The sequence below is a fragment of the Asparagus officinalis genome, chromosome 2 (assembly GCF_001876935.1).
Source record: "Asparagus officinalis chromosome 2, Aspof.V1, whole genome shotgun sequence".
Taxonomy (NCBI): Eukaryota; Viridiplantae; Streptophyta; class Magnoliopsida; order Asparagales; family Asparagaceae; genus Asparagus; species Asparagus officinalis.
The window spans coordinates 19,976,040-20,001,084 of record NC_033795.1 but is presented as its reverse complement, the minus strand read 5'-3'; the positions used below and the strand labels follow the sequence as shown (position 1 = coordinate 20,001,084).

The 25,045-nt window shown below is 40.5% G+C and overlaps 1 protein-coding gene across 1 annotated transcript; it reads right to left on the bottom strand.

The window, feature by feature from the left end:
* Nucleotides 8,311–23,140, bottom strand: LOC109830462 (probable LRR receptor-like serine/threonine-protein kinase At5g48740). Its single transcript, XM_020397723.1, has 15 exons — nt 22,386–23,140; nt 21,123–21,574; nt 20,925–21,042; nt 20,729–20,797; nt 20,581–20,649; nt 20,425–20,493; nt 11,520–11,591; nt 11,373–11,441; nt 11,055–11,302; nt 10,412–10,617; nt 9,991–10,117; nt 9,832–9,900; nt 9,233–9,422; nt 9,005–9,137; nt 8,311–8,695 (listed from the first exon to the last, which is right to left on the bottom strand). Exons 1-15 carry the CDS (start codon nt 23,012–23,014, stop codon nt 8,474–8,476), a joined length of 2,742 nt encoding a protein of 913 aa, XP_020253312.1. The 5' UTR covers nt 23,015–23,140; the 3' UTR covers nt 8,311–8,473.

Below are 25,045 nucleotides of genomic sequence, written 5' to 3'. Positions count from 1 at the left end.
AAAGGCCAAGAGTGAGAATCTGGGAATTTTGACCAGTTGAGAGTTTTTATGTTTTTCACACCGATTCATTAAGAATCTGGAAAAGTGTATAATACCAAAGTTGTAGGTATCTTCAAGAACTTTCCAACAAATCTTAGATCACCTTATTCCGAGGTCGTATGAGAAAGTTATAGCCAAAATACCGAAGGAGTATTTTCCTAGTCAGACTAGGTTTCCTGGTTCGGGTCTAACAGGTTTGTTTCGGGTTTGTCTCTATAAATACCTATATTTTTCACGAAAATTCCTTTCTTTTATCATATCTAAGAACCCTAACAGCCACCAAACACCCATAAACCCTATTTTGAATTCTTGGAGAGGATTGGAGGCTTTCAAGTTGGGTTTTTGTTGATTTTTTTTGGCTTTTGGAGTGGAGATCTCCTTCGACGTTGCTTCTAACAAGTTTTTCCTTCAACCCCAGGTGAGTATCATCTCTACTAATCCCCCTCCCAGTTTTTAAAATATTTTTGAAGAGTTTTTAATGAGTTTTATAGAGCCTAATCAATTATTTTGTGTATAAAAATTGGATCTTTTGTATATATGTATGAAGACTAGGTCTTTTCATGTTAAAGAGATTAAGCACGAATTTATAGAAGTGTTTTAAGATCTGAAAATAATTTAAAATATCGTTTATCTGAATTTAGATGTCTTATGCTTCGTTTTAAAGTTTTGTGCATGATTGAAGGTTTACATATGATTTCTTGTGCAAATAATCATGCTTGTTATGTTCTGCTGAAAATCTGCTGCACATATACTATTGAGCTAGAAATTTGAAATAACAAATGAAATCCAAATTGAACCAAACTAATGCCAATTGAAAGATATGTGAATCTAGTTTTCAAAACAGAAAACCATACCTAAAGATAGTTTTCCTAGAGAAAGATATACTCATTTTACTGATGATATATCCTGCAGAAAATCTGCTGCACATATAAAATGTTTGACTGGAAATTTGAAATATCATATGAACTCCAAACTGAGCCAAATTAGTGTCAAATGATATCTATGTGAGTCTAGTTTCCAAAACGAAAAACTATTCTTAAAAAGAGTTTGTCCAGAGAAAGATATTCTCATTTTACTAATGCTATGTTCTGCAGAAAACTGCAGATGTGCTGATTTGAGTCGACTCATCGGAGTTTTTCCTATTTCGTTTGTATTTCTGCTTGATCAACTACTATGCTTATACTTTCATACAGTGTTCATATATGATCGAGGGTTCTATTGAACTTTTGTTGAACATGAGTAGTTGCCTTGTTTATCGAGTATTAAATTGTAGTATTCATGTTTTCATCTACACATATGAGATGACTTTTCTGACACAAGCTTAGATCTGTACCGTGAGGCATGCACAAGAGTAGAATATGTATACCTTTACTCCTTGTGTTGGACTATAATCCATTGAAGTCCTCGTGTTGGACTATAATCCATTGAAGTCCTCGTGTTGGACTATAATCCATTGAAGTCCTCGTGTTGGACTATAATCCACTAAAGTCCTCGTGTTGGACTATAATCCATTTCAGTCATCGTGTTGGACATTTACATATTTGACCATATCTTGGGCATTTGTTAAGCTATGAGTATGACACTTATCTAAATCAGGACATGACATGATTACATGAGATTTGGACATGATAGCTACCTAGGCTGTACATGACACTTATGTAATTTTGACCTTTGACACTTATTTGGTTATGACATGACACAGTATTTAAGTTTTGAGATGGGTTGTATTTCTCTTTATTATTGTTCCTGTATTAGATTTTGGGTTTGGTGTTTAGGGATTTACAATTTGAGATACAAGGTATATACATGAGGGTTTCCTTGTTTGGATTATTTCGCTCGACGTACCTATGCTCGTGTTGTAAATCTCTAAATACTAAAATCCTCTTTTGTTAGGATCTATGATTTTAGAATATTATGTATTCACTGTATTTTCATATACAACGAGCCCTATCCTTTGGGGTTGGTTGTGATGATGCTCGCTAGCGCTTTGACGCTCGTTGTCCCTCCCCCTTTCAGGTAACGAGCCAGGGGCCCGGAGAGTCGCAGGTTGATGGCGACGCATTTTAGTTTTAGCCGTCTATTTAGTTATATTTTCTTTTGAGCTCCACTGTAGACTTTTGTGTAGACATGTGAGAGTTTTATTCTAGAAATTTTAAAGGCTGTGTGCCTTATTTCCCTTTGTCAGACATTTTGTATTTGAGACTTGTTGAGGACTCCAGTTCATTTATTTCAGACATTTACTTGTATTCCAGTATATTAGATAATGAAATATTAAATATCTATTATTTCATCAGTTGATTCTTGTATAATCTTTTACTTGCTTTGTACTACACCTGTTGTTGATTCCACTAGAGAGATAGTAAATGTGATGGTGAAACATGTTATTGCACGGTGTGGTGCATGGCAGGTTTGATATTTCTGGTTTCACCTCGGACTGCAGCCTTGTGTGAACCCAGGGGCGTCACAGTTGGTATCAGAGAGCTGAACAAATTTGTAGGAGTTATTATAGTAACTGTGACGCCCCTTGGTTCACACAAGGCTGCAGTCCGAGGTAAAACCAGAAATGTCAAACCGGCCATGCACCACACCGTGCAATAACAGGTTTCACCATCACATTTACTATCTCTCTAGTGGAATCAACAACAGGTGTAGTACAAAGCAAGTAAAAGATTATACAAGAATCAACTGATGAAATAATAGAGATTTAATATTTCATTATCTAATATACTGGAATACAAGTAAATGTCTGAAATAAATGAACTGGAGCCCTCAACAAGTCTCAAATACAAAATGTCTGACAAAGGGAAATAAGGCACACAGCCTTTAAAATTTCTAGAATAAAACTCTCACATGTCTACACAAAAGTCTACAGTGGAGCTCAAAAGAAAATATAACTAAATAGACGGCTAAAACTAAAATGCGTCGCCATCAACCTGCGACTCTCCGGGCCCCTGGCTCGTTACCTGAAAGGGGGAGGGACAACGAGCGTCAAAGCGCTAGCGAGCATCATAAAATTAGAACTAATTTGTTATAAATTAGAACTAACTTGTTATAAAATAGAACTAGCTTGGTATAAATTAGAACTAATGTGGTTTAAATTAGAACTAACTTGTTATAAAATAGAACTAACTTGATATAAATTAGAACTAACTTGGTATAAATTAGAACTAACATGGTATAAAATAGAACTAACTTGGTATAAATTAGAACAAACTTGGTTAAAATTTTAGAACTAACTTGTTATAAAATAGAACTAACTTGGTATAAATGAGATATAACATGGTATAAATTAGGTTTATAACGTGGTTTAAATTAGAACTAACATAAATTAGATATAACGTGGTATAAATTAGATATAACGTGTAATAAAATAGAACTAACAAGCCATCACACGCTACAGACTTGAACTAACACTGTGCAGAATAGAACTAACACTGTGCAGATTAGAACTAACACTCTACAGAATAGAACTAACACTGTGCAGATTAGAACTAACACTCTACAGAATAGAACTAACACTGTGCAGATTAGAACTAACACTCTACAGAATAGAACTAACACTGTGCAGATTAGAACTAACACTCTACAGAATAGAACTAACACTGTGCAGATTAGAACTAACACTCTACAGAATAGAACTAACACTGTGCAGATTAGAACTAACACTCTACAGAATAGAACTAACACTGTGCAGATTAGAACTAACACTCTACAGAATAGAACTAACACTGTGCAGATTAGAACTAACACTCTACAGAATAGAACTAACACTGTGCAGATTAGAACTAACACTCTACAGAATAGAACTAACACTGTGCAGATTAGAACTAACACTCTACAGAATAGAACTAACACTGTGCAGATTAGAACTAACACTCTACAGAATAGAACTAACACAGTGTTAGTTCTATTCTGTAGAGTGTTAGTTCTATTCTGCAGCGTGTTAGTTCTAATCTGTCTGTAGCGTGTGAGTTCTAATCTGCAGATTAGAACTAACACTCTACAGAACGGAACTAACACTGTGCAGATTAGAACTAACACGCTACAGAATAGAACTAACATAGAATAAGTTAGAACTAACAATGCATAGGTACGAATTAGAATGAAACAAGATCAGTAAAATATGGAACTTACACACAATAGTGTCATGCAACCTGGGACATATGCGACCTTTTGCTTCTTCTTTCCCTCCAAAGCAACTCCAATGCCCCTGATAATTTCATTATAAAAGAACGGGGCCCATGCAACAGAATTGACCCTCTGAATGCTATCCAGGTACCTGAGTAAGGGTCTAGGGATACCTTCCCCTGCTATGGGACTCCATATCATAGAGCATTGGTACAAAATTTGTAGCAGAGCAAAATCCTCGATATCCCGCTTTTTGGTAGATTCAACAAGCCGTTCAAGTAGCCCTTCAAGATGTTTACGTTGGCTGGTTTCTGATTTTTTTAACTTCTTACCCTCTTCAGAAATGAAAAGCTTAGCGAAGTATTCTAGCCATATTCTGCTTCTTGAGTCCCTATTGTTCCTTATGTCCTCCCCATAAATTGGGAAATAAGTATGGTTGTGGACCCATTGCAAATCAAAACTAACATTTTTCATACCCCCACTTTTTGAATCAGGTATACAAAAGGTGTTATTATCTCTATCGAAAAAGCTCAGCAGCAGCTCAAGGGTGGGCCGATCAGCCGCAGGAGCCCCAAACAAAATGTAGTGCTGAAATATAGAACCGCAGTATGCATCCCTATGCCACTGACGGATCTTCGGGGCAAGGCGCTTCATAAATGCCCAATAAGCCCCGATATTGGCCGTTAACCTTAGTGTTTCTGCTGAGCCTGTTAGAGCAATTTTTTCCCTGCAAAAAATTTTCGAATTTGTAAGTTCAATAAGACATATGAAACAATATTAGACCTAGCACTAACGGGAACAAAATAGAGCTAACACGTAATATTATAGAACTAACATTGGACTCATATTAGAACTAACATTGGACTTAAACTAGATCTAACGTTGGTATAAATTTAGAACTAACATTGGACAAAGCCTAGAACTAACAATATTGGGTTAATCTGCATTGTCTCTTCGCAGTATAACATAAGCCTATAACTAACAATATTGGGTTAATCTGCATTGTCTGTTCGCAGTATAACATAACACTTACTGTTTTTTGAGGGGGGTTCGTTGGTACGACCAGCCATTGTCGTCCTCCTTTTCTGGTCTCGCCATTGTAATGCCTCCTTTTGCATTTCGATTAGGGTTTTCGTAGCTTTCTATTATTATTATTATTATTATTATTATTATTATTATTATTATTATTATTATTATTATTATTATTATTATTATTATTATTATTATTATTATTATTATTATTATTATTATTATTATTATTATTATTATTATTATTATTATTATTATTATTATTATTATTATTATTATTATTTTGGTGTAATGCCTTTTAACTACTTATCTTTTTAATTTATTTTAGGGAAAAATGCTTCCAGCTCCCAAAACCCAAGAAAACATACCCCCAAGACTTTGTCAACGGGTGCTTTGCCCCTAAAAATAAAGATTTTGTTATATGAGCCCCCAAAACACGTAACCCAAGAGATTAAAATATGTGAAGACCATAATACCATTCTCTCTCTCTTTTGATCATGATGTACTGAGATGATAGTTGAAATGATTGATGAGGATTATTTTATTATTTTCGTTGTTGATGAGGGGAACTAACTATTTGTATTGGGAGATTGTTAAAGTTACGAGTTAATTGTTAATGCTACAAGTTAATTGTTAAGGTTACGGGTCAATTGTTAAGGTTATGGATCCATTTAGGGGTGGGCAAAAACCGTAAAAAACTGGTTCAACCGAAAAAACCGCCCGAAAAAACGGACCGGTTAACCGAACCGAATTAAATGGATGAGAAGAAGTCTCTAAACCGCCCGAACCGAATTAAATCGGTTTGGATCCGGTTTGAACCCCTGAACCGCCCAAAAAAAACCGACCCGAATTCTGTTGGGCGGTTTAGAGACTAAACTTATATCTCAAAACTTTTCCTGTTATCATCCAATAGATTTAAACGACGCAAGGAGCAGTTTCAAGCAACGAGTACAGCAATATCACAGAAAAATATCTTTGAGAACTAAGTAAAGATTCAAATCAATCTAGAAAATTTGTTATGCACATGATGCACTTACAAAAGATGCATACGCTACATTATATGAACAATATCATACAAAACATCACTCCCCCGTGTAATTAAATAAACTTAAACTTTAGTTAAAAAATTTCGCAAAAAAGATCTTGAGAATTACATAAGATTCAAATCAATCATAAAATGTGTTATGTACATGATACTTACAAGAGATAAGCATGATGTATTATATGAACAACATCTTTAAAACATCAGTTTTCTGCGTAATTATATCAACTCAAAACTTTATTCTAAAGATGATAACCAGTCTAATAAAGCTTTGTTGGTGAGCTCAGGAACCTCATCATGAGGACAATGCCCAGCTTGCAAATTCACAACAGAAGTCTTTGGATAGTCTTTGGATAGAACTCTTTGCAAATTCAAAACCGAAACCGAATCGAACCGAACCGAATTTCGGTTGGGCCGAATATTCGGATGAAGGAGAAAAAATCTGGATCTGGATGAGAGTTTTGAGAATCCGAAAAATTCGGATTGGATGCGGATTGGGCATAAAACCATGTTGAAATGATTGAAGGGGATTGTTATTTTATTATTTTTGTTTTTTATTATTTTTGTTGTTGATGAGGAAACTAATTGTTTTTGTTTGTATTGGGAAATTGTTAATGTTACGGGTTTAATTGTTAAGGTTACGAGTTTAATTGTTAATGTTATGGATTTGTTATTAAGGTTACCGGTCGGTTGTTAAGCTTACGGGTCGATTGTTAAGGTTATGAGTTTAATTGTTAAGGTTACGGATTTGTTGTTAAGGTTACGGGTCGGTTGTTAAGGTTACAGGTTGGTTGTGAAAGTTACGGGTTTAATTGTTAAGGTTATGAGTTTAATTGTTAAGGTTACGGATCGGTTGTTAAGGTTACGAGTCGGTTGTTAAGGTTATGAGTCTATTGTTAAGGTTACGGTTTTGTTGTGTAGGTTAACTTCATAACCAAAGCGTAACATTCACAGCCAATGCATAGCCTTAACAACAAACCCGTAACCTTAACAACCAACCATTATCCTTAACAACGAATATTCTAAAAATATTGTGGTTGTTAAGGTTTGAACCCCTAACCTCTTGTCCAAACTCCCAAACTTTACCACTAGGCCAAGTGACCCAAAGTATTCATTCCACTCAATTATATATACATATATATCCCAACGTGTAACATTAACAACCGATCCGTAACCTTAACAACCGACCCGTAACCTTAACAACCGACTCGTAACCTTAACAATTAAACCCGTAACCTTAACAATTAAACCATTAACAATTAAACCCGTAACCTTCACAACCGACCCGTAACCTTAACAACCGACCCGTAACCTTAACAATTAAACCCGTAACCTTAACAATTAAACCTGTAATCCTCACAACCGACCCGTAATCTTAACAATTAAACCCGTAACCTTAACAATCTCCCAATACAAACAAAAACAATTAGTTTCCTCATCAACAACAAAAATAATAAAATAACAATCCCCTTCAATCATTTCAATATCATCACAGTAACATCATGATAAAGAGAGAGAGAGAGAGAGAGAGAAGAGATCCATAACATTAACAATTGACCCGTAACATTAACAATTAACTCGTAACCTTAATAATTAACCCGTAACTTTAACAATCTCCCAATACAAACAGTTAGTTATTCTCATCAACAACGAAAATAATAAAAAACAAAAATAATAAAATAATCACCATTAATTATTTTAACTATCATCTCAGTATATCATGATAAAAAGAGAGAGAGAGAAGGATATTATGGTCTACACATATTTTAATCTCTTGGGTTTTGTGTTTTGGGGGCTCAGAGAACAAAATCTTTATTTTTGGGGGCAAAACACCTGTTCACAATGTCTTGAGGGGGGGGGAGCACGTTTTCTTGGGTTTTAGGGCCTAAAAGCATTTTTGCCTTTATTTTAACAACACAAATAACTCTTCTGAAAAATTAGTTTCCCTATGCATGCATATCTTACTGCATTTAAAGCTTGAATATTGTCAAAACTTTTAGTTCTGATTGTTTCCTGCAATTTTAATTGAAATCAATGCATTATCCTCCAAATAACCTTTCACAATGAGAAAGTTGCACCAAAGAACACCATCTATATGTCTCTTTGCTCTCACTCTCTGCACAAGAATTTCAATTGACATCTTGTGACAAATAGTCAAAGCACTGTCGTAGGCACCTGTAGATAGTATCTCATAACATATAATAAATACATGCATATGACAATGAAGAGAGAGTTTCAACTAAGAGTTTCAACTCCAGAGGAAAGGGAAGTGAGGTGAATACTGTAAGCTTCTTTGAGCTCAGCAAGCACTTCAGCCATTGTTGGCCTCTCTGAGGCATCTCTCTCCACGCATCTTACAGCAATAGACGACGCCTTTCTCATGCTCTCGACGTCAAAACCTCCCTTCAAGCTCTCATCCACAATCTCAAATGCACCAGCCTGCAGGTATGGCTTTGCCTACGAGCAAAACAACATAAAAATTATGTGATAATAAAGAAGAACGGAATATGTTATAGATAAATAAATTTCATAAGTTACTTGATCATATCATTTTTTCCCCCTCAGCTAAGAAACACAAACATATATGTGTGCTAGAGAGTTTTAGTGCAATGATAGGAAGACAAACGTTCGCAGTAGGAAAGAAGACAAACTAATATATTTTCACCCTTGTCGAATAACAACGAAGTAAAAAAGGTTGATAATAGTTTAAAGAAAAACAAAATTAGATGATTAATCGACATATAAATAAGTAAGAATGGGTTTTACCCATAACACCAAATTATAAGAATCTGGGTTCCCAGCATGGCTTAAGGGTTCACGCCCACATATCAACTCCAAAAGAACAACTCCGAAACTGTAGACATCGCTTTTCTCAGTTAACTGATGCGTTGCATAATAGCTATAGAAACAAAATACTTACAGTTAGCCTTTAGGCAACATTAACGAAAAGTTAAGGAAAATTGAACAATAAACTATAAAGTTCGAAATTTTTACTCGGGGTCCAGATAACCAGCAGTGCCCTTGACAGCAGTGGTTACATGAGTTGCATCTGCTTGAGGCACTTGTTTTGAGAGCCCAAAATCACCAACTTTTGCATTCATATCTAAATCTAATAGAATGTTGCTGCTCTTTACGTCACGATGAATGATCCTTGGATTGCTTCCATTGTGTAGATAATCAAGTCCTTACAGGGGAAAGATCATTAATTTCAGAAATAATGCGAGTTAGCGCTTATAGTAAGTAGTGGCGCCAAAATATGTACGAGAAGCAAGAGGAGTATCAATGCCATTGATAAAAAAGGACATCAACAGGGCTAATTGCAGACTCCCTGCAGTATCGTCATTTTGCACTTGCTACCCTGTAGCTACATTGTTGAAGATAAAAGCCTGGGATAATTTTTTTTTACTATTTTACCCGGAGCTAGACTCATTAATTTCACCTAGGGCCAATATATGCCCAATTTCACTGACAAGTTGAAATAGAAAACCAAGAAAAGAACATATATATATGAATTCTGTGTCATGTAGAACCAACATCAATGCAATAAGATAGATAATTCCTATTGTTTGTGACAAAAGTGAAGGAAAATGTACCTTTTGCTGCATCAACAGCAATCTTAAGCCTGCATGCCCAGTTGAGTGTTGCCTTTTTACTGTCTGAACCTGAAACAAAATACGTTTCATTTCGGATAAGGTGCAGAAAGGGAGAGGCCTACATGAACCTTCAGCTCATTCTTCTGATAAACAGCGTACCATGTAAATTATCAGCCAATGATCTACTAGGTAGGTACTCATACACTAGAATTTGCTGCTTCGATTCGTAACAAAATCCTTCCAGCTGTACAAGTTTTTGATGTCGAACTTGAGATAGAACCTGAACCTGAAAATACACATTGGTCGGTTACCAGGTATGGAGAAACTCGATTGTGACCTAAATTCTGAAGGATAAAGTAGAATTATATAGGTGATCCTTAAATTTAATATCTGTAAGAACTTAGGTAGCTGTAATAAAAAAAACAATACACGGTTTCTGTAATAGAAATTGTGTGATAATTTCGTGCATGATTTGTTGTCTAATGTATCTTACACTACTAAAAGGATTATTATCTAAAATTTATCCTAGTTAACCTTAGATGAACAGATATAAATTGTCGAAAGGTAGAGTAAATAATACCTCGTTGAAAAATGAATCGGCCCCGAACTGTGTTTTGTCAACCCGCACTTTCACAGCTACTAATTTTCCATCTGAAAGTTTTCCAAGATATATTGATCCAAAACCTCCAATGCCAATAATATCCTTGAAATTGTTTGTGGCAGCCTTGATCTCCTTATAAGTGAAAACTTGAGCTACACTTCTGCTTTTCATCTCTCTTTCCGCCCCTAAGAATCAGAAAAAAGATTTATGATCAGTGGGTAATGCTGATACGACTTGAGCTGGACTGCTACTGATAATATGCACAGGATGGGGATAATTTAAAATTTAAATTTTCAAAATGAAAATACACACTGTTGGATGTCATATAATACACATGTACAACCTAGGAAAAAGAATTTTGGATGGTTTCGACATGTTTGTAATCATGATGAAGGGGTAAAAATTGTTCACCTTTTAATAAAATGGTTGAAACATTTATTTTGTTTTGACAACATAAAAATGCATTGTTAAAACACGTTGAAATTATCTCATATTTATTTCTAAATAGTTGATTTGCAGTTAGATCACATCCAAGGGCACATATTTTCAATTTAGAAATCCATTATTAGTAACTCTTCTAATACAGCAAAATACTACGAGCTTGAGCCAAGTTCACGCATACGAGTATCAGATGTCCCATAGTCTCTTTTTCTCTTCCTCGTGTACATACAGACGACAATTCCAACAATCACAAGTGCACAGCAAACAGCTCCAGCTGCGCCAACTATTATCATTTTGGTGTGTTTTTGAGTTTGAACAGAAGGTTCTGTCGCATTAAAAACCGTGACACGTGGAATTTGAATTGAAGGGTGATCTTCTACGTCGTTGCATGTTGAAGGAGAAAAAGAGAGGCACAAATTTCCTGATGTTCTGCAAGATGATTGGAGAGATTAAGGGACCAAAGTTTATGTTTAAACTAAGAACATAAATATTGTCATACCTCACTTTCAAGCTTTTCTTGTTTAAAGATTCTGGTAGCACACCTCGCAGTTTATTGTTTTCTAAATTTCTGCAGAATGATCTTTTTTTGATTACTTCTAGACAAATTATGATGAAGTGTGACAGCAAACTGAATCAATTCACTTACAGTAACCGGAGGTTCTTTAAATTTCCCAAAACTTCTGGAACTGCTCCTTCTAAACTATTGTTCTGCAAATCCCTTCACAGATAGAAGCAGAACAAGAAGAACTTCGAACATTAAAATAAGAAATCTAAAATGTTATAGAAGAATTTCGCACGTTAAAATGAGAAATCTGAAATGTTTTAGACTCTGGATGAAGTTTGAAGATCTGATCTATCTGTTCTGAAAACTTGAGAAGTCATGCATACAGCAATAGGTGACACAAAATGTTGCCACAATTTAATGTAATAAGTTGCTTAAAAGAGCTTTGCTACAGGGACCCAAAATATGGGACCAATAGGTGGGACAAGTGAGGTTTCCCCCTCCTATTGAATAATGAGTTGGCCATCATTAATGATGACCAACTCATTATCCAATAGGAGGGGAACACCTCACTTGTCCCCCCTACTGGTCTCATATTTTGGGTCCTTAAAGAATTTTTCTGCTTAAAAATGGCTAGTTAAAATTAAACTTATCCAAGGTAACAAATATGGAGAGTTTGTTAATGGCACTATTAACCATAGTCAAATGGATCATTTAAACTATGTACATGAACATATAAATTTGCAAAAATGATAGCTCGGGTGTGTTTGGATACCAAGGCGATTTTTTTCGTAGTGTTTTTTAGAAAAACACTATGCCAAGACGTTTTTTTTTCAAAAGTGTTTTGAAAACGCCATTGTTAGTTACAATTATATAGCGCTGGTGACGGTCTGCGCGCGTGCCGTTGCGCGGCCGCGGCGAACGGGGGGCGCGGCGCCAGGACTGTGCGGCAGGAGGGACGGCCGGCGGTGCCGGGCGGCGGGCTGGATGGCGGCCGCTGGAACGGAGCGCGACGCGGCGGTAGCGCCCGTCGCGGCGACGGCTGGCTGAACGGGCGGCGGCGCGTGGGCGGCGCGGGGCGCGGCGCGACACCAGCAGCGGCTGGGCAGCGCGGGCCGGATCCCGGGGTCGCGAGCGAACAGGGCCAGTGGCGGGCGAGCGGCGACGGTGCGGGCTGAGCTGACTGCAGCCGACGATCGACCGGCAGCGGGTGAGGCGCCGCAGCGCGCGACGGCGCAGACGGCGCAGAGCCGAGCCGGCGGGTTCCCACGCGAGCGGCACAGCGGCGGTGTGCGGCACCTGCACGGCCGGCGACGGCGGTGGACCATGGTCCGCAGCCGCGGCTCGGTCGACCGCGCGCGGCGGTCGCGCGACGCGCCGGGAGACGCGGCGCAGACGGGGCGGGTGAGGCAGGCGACCACGTCCGACGGCCGTCAGGTGGCGGCGAACACCGGCAGATTTGCGTGGCCGGTGCCGGCCGCTAGCGGGCCGGCGAGACCATGGCGGGCCGGGGGCGGCGCGGCAAGCAGCGGCCCGAACGGCTTAGATGAAAAAACGGAATCTCACCCCGGCCCCCCCCCCCCCGCCCCGCCGCGACGCTCTCGACCCGCCCCTGCCTCTCCCTCTCTTACCCCTCGCTCCCCGCTGGCGCCTGGCGGCCCCGCCCCCCCCCCCCCCCCCCCCCCCCCACCCCCGCCCCCCCCCCCCCCCCCCCGCCCCCCTCCCCCCCCGCCCCCCCCCCCGCCCCCCCCCCCCCCCCCCCCCCCCCCCCCCCCCCACCCACCCCCACCAATCCCCGCCCCCGACCACCCCCGCGCTCCCCCCCCCACCCCCCGCCCGCCCGCCGCGCAACGACCTTTTTTGGTGTTTTGAGAAAAGTGTTTAATTTTTGGATTTTGTAAAGGGTCAAGTTAAAAAAACGCCCCGGTTGCCAAACGCGTTTCATTGTTTTTTTTGAAAAAAAAAAACGGAAACGACAAAAAAACCATGGTATCCAAACGCTCCAAGTTATGAGATTCAATTGAATAAAAACCCTAATTGTATTATGAAATTTCTTGGGCTTATATAGGCCCCTATAAAACACAACTTACAAATAAGTCCCTATATACTACTAATATGTCAACACTCCTCCTCAAGATGGGCGAAAGATATCCACTAAGCCCATCTTGTCACATCCTCTAACCATATCTACTGAGCTAAGTCCCATAGTCAGACAATCTGCTGCCTCGTCCTTAGTTGAAACATGACTTAGCTCCAATAGTCCACTATCCAACTTCTCTTTGATGAAGAACCTATCGATCTCGATGTGTTTGGTTCTATCATGTTGTACTGGGTTGTTGGCGATACTGATGGTTGACTTGTTATCACACCACAACTTCATCTTAGCTCATTGATCCAGCTTCAGCTCCACCAGCATACTCTTCAACCATAGCAACTCAGCAACTCCTAAGGCCATAGCTCTATACTCTGCTTCAGCTGTTGATCTCGCTACCATTGATTTCTTCTTGCTTTTCCACGAGACCAAGTTACCTCCTATAAAGATACAATATCCTGAGGTGGACCTCCTGTCATCAGCACAGCTAGCCCAATCGGAGTCACAATAACCCTCAATGCTCATATGTTTATTCTTCCTGAAGATTAGCCCTTTTCCGGGGGCACTCTTCAAATACCTTAGAATCTGGTACACTGCGTCCATATGACCCTTCCTTGGATCATGCATGTAGCGACTCACCACGCTCACTGCAAAAGAGATATCGGGACGTGTGTGACTCAGATAGAACAATCTGCCCACCAGCCTTTGGTATCTGTCACGATCAACTGGTTCTCCAGCTTCAACACCCAGCTTAAACTTCTGATCGATCGGTGTAGTTGCAGGTTTGCACCCTAATATTCCTGTCTCTTTGAGAAGATCTAGTGCATACTTTCTCTGGGATAGGACGATCACCTCCGCTCCTCGAGCTATCTCTATTCTAAGAAAGTATCGAAGCAAGCCAAGATCTTTCACCTCAAATTCCTTATCCAGTCTCACTTTGAGTTGGACAATCTCCTTCTCATAATCCTCTGTAATAATCATATCATCCACATATACTGCAAGCATGGTGATGTGACCTCCACTTCTTCGAAAGAACACGGTATGGTCGGCGTTGATCTGTTGGTACCCCATACCAATCATAAGCCTCCTGAATCTGTCAAACCAAGCACGAGGAGACTGCTTCAGCCTATAAAGAGACTTCTTCAATCTGCAGACCTTTCCCACTGTCTGATCTGTACCGAATCCTGGTGGTATCTCTATGTATACCTCCTCCACTAGATCTCCATGAAGAAATATATTCTTCACATCTAGTTGGTGTAGTTTCCATCCACCATTTATTGCCAGAGAGATTAAGGTCCGAACAATGCTCTTCTTTGCCACCGGTGCAAAAGTCTCATCATAATCGATGCCATATGTCTGACTATACCCTTTTGCCACCAGACGAGCCTTGTAGCGCTCAACTTGTCCATCTGGATTCTGCTTTACAGTGAAGACCCACTTACATCCAACTGCTCTCTTCCCTTCTGGTAGTTTTACTAGCTCCCAAGTGCGATTCTTCTCAAGAGCCCCTAGCTCCTCGAGCATAGCCGCTTTCTACTTTGGGTTCTTCTTAGCAACCTGCCAATTGTTAGGTACAGTAACAGAGTTTAATGATGCAATGAATGCCCCATGTACATGGTGGATGTTAGAATATGATAAAAATTAGGCAAGATCCCAACCATATCTATCGGGAGGATTTCCCGCATTACTACGAGTAGTCCTCCGTACTGATATTAATGTGTGAGGAGTAGGGAGAGGAATGTTATCACCTTGGGATGAAACTAGTGGTGGTGTAGTTGTCTCAGGAGTCGGGGCAGGCGTTGGCAAGAGACTTGGCAGCACTAGTGGCACTGTAGGTACTGTTCCTGCAATTTGCTTTCCCTTCCTACTATAGGTTAGTAGCTCCCCCTGAACCGTGAGCCTAACACCTCTTGTCTCATTTTTATTTTCTTCTTCATTCTCCTGCTCCTCCTCAACCAATTCTCCCTCCCAAGGAATCGATACAGAAATTGATTTCTTCATATTGTTCACCGATCTCTCACCATTCTCCTCCTCTCGCCTCATACTTCTAGTATTGGGCGAGTTACCAACGGATGAAGTTACCTTCCGGGTGTAATATGGCTCGAGTTCTCGAAAGTGCATATCCATGCTCACAAGCAACCTTTTCTCCACCGGGCTCCAGCAAACATATCCCTTCTGAGTAGCAGAATATCCCACAAAGATGTACTTCACAGCTCTAGGGGCAAGCTGCCCGACAGATGGCCTGTTGTCCTTCACAAAGCACACACAGGCAAACACTTTAAGTGGAGGAATCCCACCATTATCTCCCTTCAATGTCTCACACGAAGACTTCCAATCCAGCACTCTCGAGGGCATTCTGTTGATCAGCGCTGCTAGGGTCAATACTGCTTGTCCCCACAATATTTCTGGGACATTAATAGAGATCATCATGCTTCTAGCAACCTCTAAAAAATATCTGTTCTTCCTTTCCGCTACCCCATTCTGAGCTGGTGTGTATGGACAGGTTGTCTGGTGATGTATTCCCTGAGCCGATAAATATTCTTCAAACGCTCTGTTGGTATACTCTGTCCCATTATCCGACCTCAATACCTTCACTACTGCTCCGTATTGAGTCTGAACATTCCTATGAAAGTTTTGGAAGCACCTAAACACTTCACTCTTATTCTTCATCAGGTATAACCAAGTAACACGAGAGAAACAATCAATAAATTGTAACAAAATACTTGTATCCATTCATAGAACTTGTGGAACAAGGCTCCCAAACAACTGAATGTACCAAGTCAAATGCATGAGAACTTCTATGATCAGAACTAACATAAGAGTTTCTAGTAAGCTTTCCAAACTTACATGCATCACACACAAGTTTCTGTTTATTTGCTTTCTCAAATAAAGAAGGATACAATCTACCTTGCATCACACACAAGTTTCTGTTTATTTGCTTTCTCAAATAAAGAAGGATACAATCTACCTAAAATACTAAAGGATGAGTGTCCCAAAGGATACAATCTACCTAAAATACTAAAGGATGAGTGTCCCAAACGCTGGTGATGAAGCATTAACTCACTCTTAGTACTCATTTTAGATCATACTCCTTCTTCCTCTACGACTGACACCAATGCTGAATCCAGCCCTTCACGATCCAGATACCACAGTCCACTACGCCATGTGTCAGTCCCAAGTCTCCGTCCTATCCCCTTCTCCTGGAAAATCACCTTGGGAATATCAAAAGAAACAATGCATTTTAGTTAGAGGATGATAGAACTAATGGACAAAAGATTGACTGGAAAGGAAGGAGCATGCAAAACATTGGACAAAGTTACAGAACCAGTACAATCGACTGTACCCTTACCAACCACTGGCTGAAATGTACCATCAGCTATTTGAATACTATCAGGCGATTGTAGGCTGTCTAAAAATCACAATAGATAGCTGATCCCCATCAAAACACCGATGATGGAAGTTACACTCTGACGACTTCCAGAAGGTTACAATTTGAAGACTTTCACGTAGATCGCTAAAGGTTACAATCTGACGACCTTCACGACAACTGATGGAAGCTCTAATCAAACAGCCTTCATAATCAACATCGGGAGTTACAATCTGACGACTCCCATATATCAGAGAGCTAAAGCAAAGATTACAAAATGACGATCTTTGCAACGCTTCGACAGAAAGAGACTACAAATCAATGGTCTCTTCAAATCAAGCTGCGGAAGTCCTCCCCGCACACCAGCATCAAGACGCATCGCGTTCATAGCCACGAACGCAGCTCAACGCATCTCATACCGCAGCTCAACGCAGCTCCAACCGCTGCTCAACGCAGCTCCAACCGCTGCTTAACGCAGCTCCAACCGCTGCCCAACGTAGCTCTATACCGCTGCCCGACGCAACTCTAACCGTCGCCAGACGCAGCTCGCAAACACTATGTTCAAACGCAGATTTCATTCCAGAATATAGGGCCTGCGTTTGACTCGTTCAAACACGAGTTGAACGGTTCCAAAACCGTTTCCCACGATCTGAGGGGATCACAACTCCACTCAGGAGTGATTTAAGGGACGGTTACATCCCATTAGCCCCACTTAGGAACGAATTAAGGAGGTGGTTACACCCCTTAATCCCTTATAAATAACTAAAAATCAATTCAGTTAAGGTTCGGTCTGTTGGAACTTCTTGGCTAGTCAACAGGATCCTTAGAGCATTTCTGAAGCTTTGGAGATCGGCAACAAGATCTTCTTTATCCTTGGCTTATAACCGACTTTCGGTTAAATCAACTCTTTCATAGAGTTTCAAACTCGTTCAGAGTTCTCCACAACGTCAAATCGTGAGCAGAAGACCATGTTCCAGTGAAACAAGACATCGGATCGTCAACGAGAAGCAAACTCGACACGAGCATTCGAGGGAGGCATCTCATCGCCACCGTGAAGAACCCAGATTTAAACAAAGGGGAGAATCCAGATCATTCTCCTCTCTTTTGTAATCAGGAAATCCAATTGTAACTGAGATTAAAGGAATACAAATTAATTTTCCTTCGTTTCTTTTACTGTAAATTTTTCCACAAACAGCGATGCTAAGTGAGTATATGATGAGAACTCACTAGCATTACCTGTCACATGTCGAGACGCACCGGAGTCGACTATCCATTCTGATGATCTGTCGGGAGACATAGAAGCAAGAGCATGTATGTCATCAGTACCTTTGGTCGGATGAGCATAGGTGGCAGTGTTGCCTCTGGCGAAGAACGAAGTGGATGCCTCCTCAGTCCCACTCCTCAAGTCTCCATCCCCTGCTACTTGCTGCTTCCTCCTGAGTATCACCAGGAAAGCACGATCCTCCTCAGTAAAGACCACCTCAGCTTCTTCTTCCTCTGCTACCATCAGATTCGCCCGGTTCCCTGCTCCTCTTCCACCTCGTCGACCCCCACGGCCACGACCACGACCTCCGAACTGTCCACGTCCACCCGAATCTCCTTCCTTGGGTGGCTTGGTGCAAGCATGCCTTAGATGACCCACCGCACCGCAGTTGTAGCACTATCGAGTCTCTCCCCTAGATCCAGTGTTGCTAGAGGCTGCCAATGCTGACTTCACCACAGGAAGTCCACCTGTCCCCGCCTGCAGCCTAATACGAATCTCCTCCTGGATCATAGCAGAGACAACCTCCTCAAGCGTAGGAATCTTCGGATGAGCGAGCAGCAATGCAATTCGCTGAGCGAACTCTGATGTTAATCCCTTGAGAAATACCATAGTCCTCTCCTGTAGGAAGGCCTCCCGCTCTTTACATCCCGGGTCCTTACAGCTCGCCCGAGGTGAGAAGTGATCATAATCTAGCCACAGACGCTCCAGCTCTGTGGCATACTCCTGTACAGTCCGCACTCCCTGTACTGTGGCGTCGATCTCTCCCTTAATCTGGAACACCCTCAGGTTATTCCCCACTCCATCATAGGTCCTCCTTAACTTTTTCCAGACGTCCTTCACCTTCTCAATGTCATCAACTGTGGCGGCGATCGACTGGACCAATGAGTTGAGGAGCCAGATATACACCAACATATGAGTGGACTTCCACTCATCTCTTCCTTTTGAATCCTCATCCGGCTCTGTCACCTCTCCCGTCAGATAACCCTCTAGGTTCCTCCCTGCAAGGGTGTATCTCACCCGCCGTGACCAGCTCAGGTAAGTACCCGGTCCATCAAGCTTCAGATCTATGGTAGGAAGCTCCAATTTCTTGGATGGTTTTGTCGTGCTCTCACCAGCCGACAACTTCATCAGCTTCATCAAAGTTGACACTTCCGCGGGGTTCAACTTCTTGATAATCTCCTCCATTGATCAAGCTTCAGACCCAACGCCTGGTCACCTTCTCTTTCAACCTTTGTTGTGTGCAGTAAAAATTTTGGCAGCACCTCTACTGCACAACAAGAGTAAGATCTCAGACAAATTCTTGTTTCTCAGAGGAAACAAGAATCAAAAAACAGTGATATATCTCATCGTCGAAATAGTGATATATCTCATCGTCGTGAGATATATACTCTTCCTGTCATCAGTTCGAGGACTGAGTCGAGGGAATCCATGCCAAACTCGAGGTTCGACATGTGCAGCAAAGGGTGGTAGGGGTCTGGCCTAAGAGTGTTCAGCAGAGGAGGGTTTTTTTCGACTCTTGCCTCGGTGTCGGGATCGGTTGTAGGGGTCGGGTTTGTCTGGTTTTTAGGCTGAGTCCTCTTGGTCAGAGAGGTTTCTGGGAGGGAATATGGACAGTTGGATTGGTTTTTTTCTTCTCGGTGGCGGTCGGGATTGGACTAGCGAGAGAGGGTCTGAGGGGTTCTGTTGTGTTCTGAGTGTGGGTTGTCCTTTACGTGGGGGAGGTCTCGTTCTGGGTATGTTGCTAGAGAACAGAGTGGTGGGTGCGGGGGGTTCGGCCCGAAAACAGTTTGCAGGGTTCGGCTTTCGGCCACTTGAAACAGGAGTTGTGCCGCTGGGGGGGCCGGGTTCACTCGGAAAATTAGAGTGTGTGGGGATGAGTTCGCTGCCGCCGAAACAGAGAGAGGGGGGTAATTCGTCGTCGGGTGCTGAGGGGACGGCGGCTAGGCGGCCTCGGTGTGGAGGGGACGACGGCCTTACGGTGGGTGGGCGACGGCGGCTAGGGTTAGCTCTGATACCAAATTGAATAAAAACCCTAATTGTATTATGAAATTTCTTGGGCTTATATAGGCCCCTACAAAACATAACTTACAAATAAGTCCCTATATACTACTAATATGTCAACAGATTCTATGATTGTAAGGACCAATATTTGAGAATGGTTGCACATTTATCCATGTCTTTAATCTTTCATGAACACTTGGAAATTTTATAGGGACAATAAATAAAAAGAAGCCACAGTTTTACAGCAAACTTGCTATTCTAAAACGAATGAACCATATATCAGCTTTATCTAATTGATCTAGAATTTAAATAAATCAAAACTTACAGTATCTGAAGGTTGACCATAGTATCAAAATCAGAACCAAATGAGGTTAACTTGTTGAAGCTAAGATTCCTGCAATGTTCATCCATTTATAAAGGATATTTATATATCAGGTAGTTATGCAGAAGTGCATTAAAAAAAATAGTAGGGAAAACTTACAGTATTTCCAATTTCTGAAGGCTGCCTAAATTCATAATCTCTCCACTGAGAGATGTATTGTGCAAATCTCTGAAAATTACATCAACCCGAAATTTGAATATAAACCTCTCAACGTACATAACAAATAATAATATAACAATGAGCTTACAATTTCTTAAGGTCAATCAAATCTCCAAATGTAGGACTTATCACTCTCAAATCCATATTGACAAGTTCCCTAAATCAATCAACATCACAATTATCTCGAAACAAAGAACTACTAATATAATTTTTTTCTGGAAATTCTAGTAGAAAAACACGTATTCTTTAAAGAAATATTTACTCCATTAAAATACATAGCTTACAATGATGTAACAAGATTTCCATCACAACCAACGTGCTTCCAAGCTGTGGGGGAGCAAGGATCATTTTGCCATCCAAGATCAAAGCCAGTCGACTGCTCGATTACTTTAAGTGCAGAAACTAGAAGTAAAGTTGAATCAAAATCAGCGTAAAACAAAAAATTCATAATATATAATACAAATTACTATAAAAAGTCCAACCTGTAGTTGTAGAACACTCCAAAGGAATTCCAATTGCTTCATATATTTCAATGGCATTCACTTGAGGGTAGAAGCTAACATTTCTAAACATAATCCTCAAGCTATCTATGCCCTTCACTGAATATAAAATCGAACTCGCTTCTCCATGCTTAACACTGTAATTGGAACTCACCGAATTATCATTAATAAGAACATCGAATGTGGGAGAAACAGGTGTGATGCCAGCAAAATGTAGCACAACATAATAGTCCCCACTCTTTTCCAGAGAAAAATAATAAGTCAGAGTATCTCTCCTCACAAGAACTCGTGCAGTTTGAAGCACTTCAACGGGAGGACTCTCTTTGACACCTGAAAGCTCGAGTTGTACTGGAATTTTAAACTCCGTCGACAAACGGGTTGGCCAGAAGTTCTGATCGACGTCCCAAATCCGATCATAATAATCAAACGGATACCTGCAAGCATTAGACAAATTAATGAAACGTATCGAGAAAGTACTAACTACTGAAATAGCAACCAGAGGATTGATGTTGTTGGATTTTTAAGAGGAAAAAGATGCAATTCGTATGAGTCCACTTTGATTAAAAAATTGAGGTAAATCTTAATCAAAACTAGAATGATCTATTAGGGATTTACATCAAAAATATCAGACACCTTTTTTTAATTAGAGAAACGTATTACAAACTTTCTGAATAAGCAGAAAAATATTACATACTATCAGAAGACTATATGGTAATTTCATGTTGATATCTAAACATGTGCAGTAGTTATCTGAAAATAACGTAATGTGCATGGTAGTTTAGTGACTTTATCTAAAAATTCACGTACGGTACCAAGTAAACTATTAAATAAAAGTTCATGATATCTAATTAACGAGTTATATTATAATAATATGTGGTATTTTAACTTCACTGCAGTTTTCTTTAATCAGATGATTTATGGGTTTTTTTTAAACTGGACCACTAGTAGTTCATGGCAATGAAATTTACCTTTTTGTTCTATTCACCTTATTTTCTTTCCAACTATTGAGTTTGTTATCTCAAAAAACAAAGTACGGTACCATATTTCATAGGATGCATTAAAATCGGAGCAAAACTACCTATATAAACCAATATTTCAGGCTAGAGATAAAAACGTATGTTACGTAGATTCCTTCTTATCTTGAGCTTTCTATATAAATTTGTTTAGCAATTTTACGGAGATCGCTCTTGACAGTAATTCAGTATTCGCCGCATAACATGAAACAAAAAAGTTATCATTAATTACCTCAATGGAGCACCCCCAACGTAACCACAGTTAATCCTGTATCTCTTCCTCAGCAAACTACTCTTTCCACGATCCTCATCAGAAACGAGCCCATAAGCTCCTTCGGGAAGAGGCCGAACCTCGATCGACGAAATTACAGGAGACCCCCCGCCTTCAACAGGATGCAAACACAACGCCAGAGTATTCTTACTGCCGTCGACCCTCCACACAAGCTCTTCAACGACGGGATCATTCTCGGCGAGGTTAACGCTGGCAGCAGTCGCGGTCCCGAGGGAGAGAGAGAACAGCGGGGCCCGGTCAAGCCCGTCGTAGTTGTTGTAGGCAAAGGAAGGCCTGACGAGGACCGAAGCGGCGTTGTTGTGGAGAATGTTAAGGGGGAGGCCGTAGCAAATGGGAGTCCGGGGGTCAGAGCCTGGGAAGAAACGGAGGGAGGTCGTGGAAGTGGAGTTGATGGGATCAGTGGAGATGTAAGCGGAGTCAGGGGTCCATGAGATGTTGGAGGAGTCGGTGAAGGGAGCTGGGGAGCAGCAGGAGAGGCTCAAGAAGCCTGCGGGGTCCGCGGAGGCGAGGGACGCGGTTGTGACGATGGTGGTGAAGATTATGAGAAGTGTGTCGGAGTGTTTGGCCATCGTTGAGTGTTGAGAATGGAGGGAGAAAGAGGAGGAGGTGGAGATGTAGAAATAAGCTTGTTTTTGCTTGTAGGTTTGGTGTTACTTTGTAGTGACAGGATGAATTCATTGGTATCGCTTCTGCTTTCAAGTGCTACGTACAATCTGTTTCAAATGGAACTAAAATAGTATAATTTTAGTTTTTCTGATTACAGGATATGTCGATAAACAGTACAATTTGCGTTAAAATGTTAGCAAAATATTAAAATTTAGTTTTCTTTTTCATTCGCGTCGTTGGATTTTAATTTTATGTTGCTGCTTAAACCGACATCTTAATTTCTCCGTTTGATGTCGTTGAATTCTAACCCTTCTTTATTAACCTTGCTGATGTTCTCTACCAATTTTGATAGATTATGTCCTTTGTCATTCTCTTGCCTATGTATCTTTTTTTTTTTTTTTGAGTGAAACGGTGAGTAAATACCCCTGTGTTCCATTAATTAATTAGAGTTTAATGGAACAATCCAAAGAAGTACAAGAAATAATAGCTATATAATAAAAGCCAAAGCTAATTCATGGCGATACATAGCAAATATGAACACACAAATTAAAAGAGAAAAACCCTGGAAAAACTCTAAGAAGAATTAATAGAGATGATCTTTGTTCTCGAAAAATAAAGTCTAAAACATTGTTTTGCAAACTACTAAAACTAGGCCAGGTTTAAACCCGGTCTAGCGTTAGTATCTTTTCGTGATTGGGAAAAGTAGGGTCAGAGCTAGCCCAACCGTTTTTAGTTCATGTTGGAGGGTTTTTAGGCAAGCTAGAATTGAACCAACCCTACCTGGTTCAATTCTGGCCTGGTTAAAATATGCTAGCCCAATTTGGAGAAATTTGCCAAAACATGCCTAAAGTCTCAATTTTTCATCTATTACTGTCATTCTGCTTCTTCCCTTTCGACATTTAGTAATTTTCGGACACCATTTCGCTTGCTTAAAGCCCTTTTTTTTTATAACTTGTTTGACTTTATTAACAACTTCCTTTTCTACTTCGTTTTTTTTTTGCCCCTTAGTATTTACTGCAGATCGATAATGTACAATATTTGACAATTGGTATTGCTCCTCATTATGGGTTGCCTTCCTTGGGTTTGAAGATTGATGGAGCGAAAAGGGCTCTAACATAATGGTCATGATAAAGCAAGAGATATGAAAGAGGAGGGTAGGCGTGGGTAAGGGTGATGATTTTGGTAGGTGGGTGGGGGACTGCAAATTGTTCGGGACGTGGGCTTTGGGGGGTGTGCATGCTGGTTAATCGAGTTGATTTAGGGCAGGTAGAGCTAAGAAGTTGCACATTTTCAAAAGTTTTCGAGTAGCTTGAGAGAAGAGGGGGAGCGGAGGGCGCTGGGCCGGGTCGGCCCATAGGCCCGCTCACTTGGCCCACGTTTGGGCTCTATTCGACTCGGCCTAATACAGAACGGGTCAAATTCGATCCTCTACCGTAGCGAGTCGCGATTTCGGGGTATGTAGGCCCTCACTTCATGCGCATCAGTATCTCGGTTAACCCACGAAGTCCAAGTCCGTCGAGCGAGCTAAGCATGTATGTGAGTGTGCTAGCTCGTTAGACCCCTCCCGTGGGCCCATTCAAATTAAGTTCTCTTTTTTACTGTACAAACACATTTATTATTGTTTGTTATAATTTCTTTTGTGTTTGTATATTTTTAAGCTAGTAGAGCAAGTATTTATTGCTCGTGGATGTAGGACTTGCTGTGAACCACATTAAATCTCTGTGTGTGTAATATTTTTCCTCTTTCAATGTATATAAATATATAATTTTACTTAATAGCTTTTTTCATTACCTATAATGGTTAGATTGTTTTTTTGTTACTTTCATGTAATTTCTAAGTGTTAAGTAATACCTAGAAAACTATTACAAATAAAAAATAAAAAATAGCGAGAAGGGTGGGGCGACTCTTTTTATGGTCCATCCCGCTTGTTCCTGAACCTATGAACAGGTTGGTTAAGCTCTATGCCAGAAAACAAGCCGCCAATGATGGCCTAC

What these genes read in the sequence shown, in the direction of transcription:
- LOC109830462 (XM_020397723.1), bottom strand. Translation starts at nt 23,014, where the DNA reads ATGGCCAAACACTCCGACACACTTCTCATAATCTTCACCACCATCGTC. An exon ending in TTAAAGAACCTCCGGTTACT is followed by an intron (nt 11,442 to 11,519) that starts GTAAGTGAATTG and finishes ATCATTCTGCAG; the next exon opens with AAATTTAGAAAACAATAAAC. An exon ending in TGCTGTTGATGCAGCAAAAG is followed by an intron (nt 9,423 to 9,831) that starts GTACATTTTCCT and finishes TTCCCCTGTAAG; the next exon opens with GACTTGATTATCTACACAAT.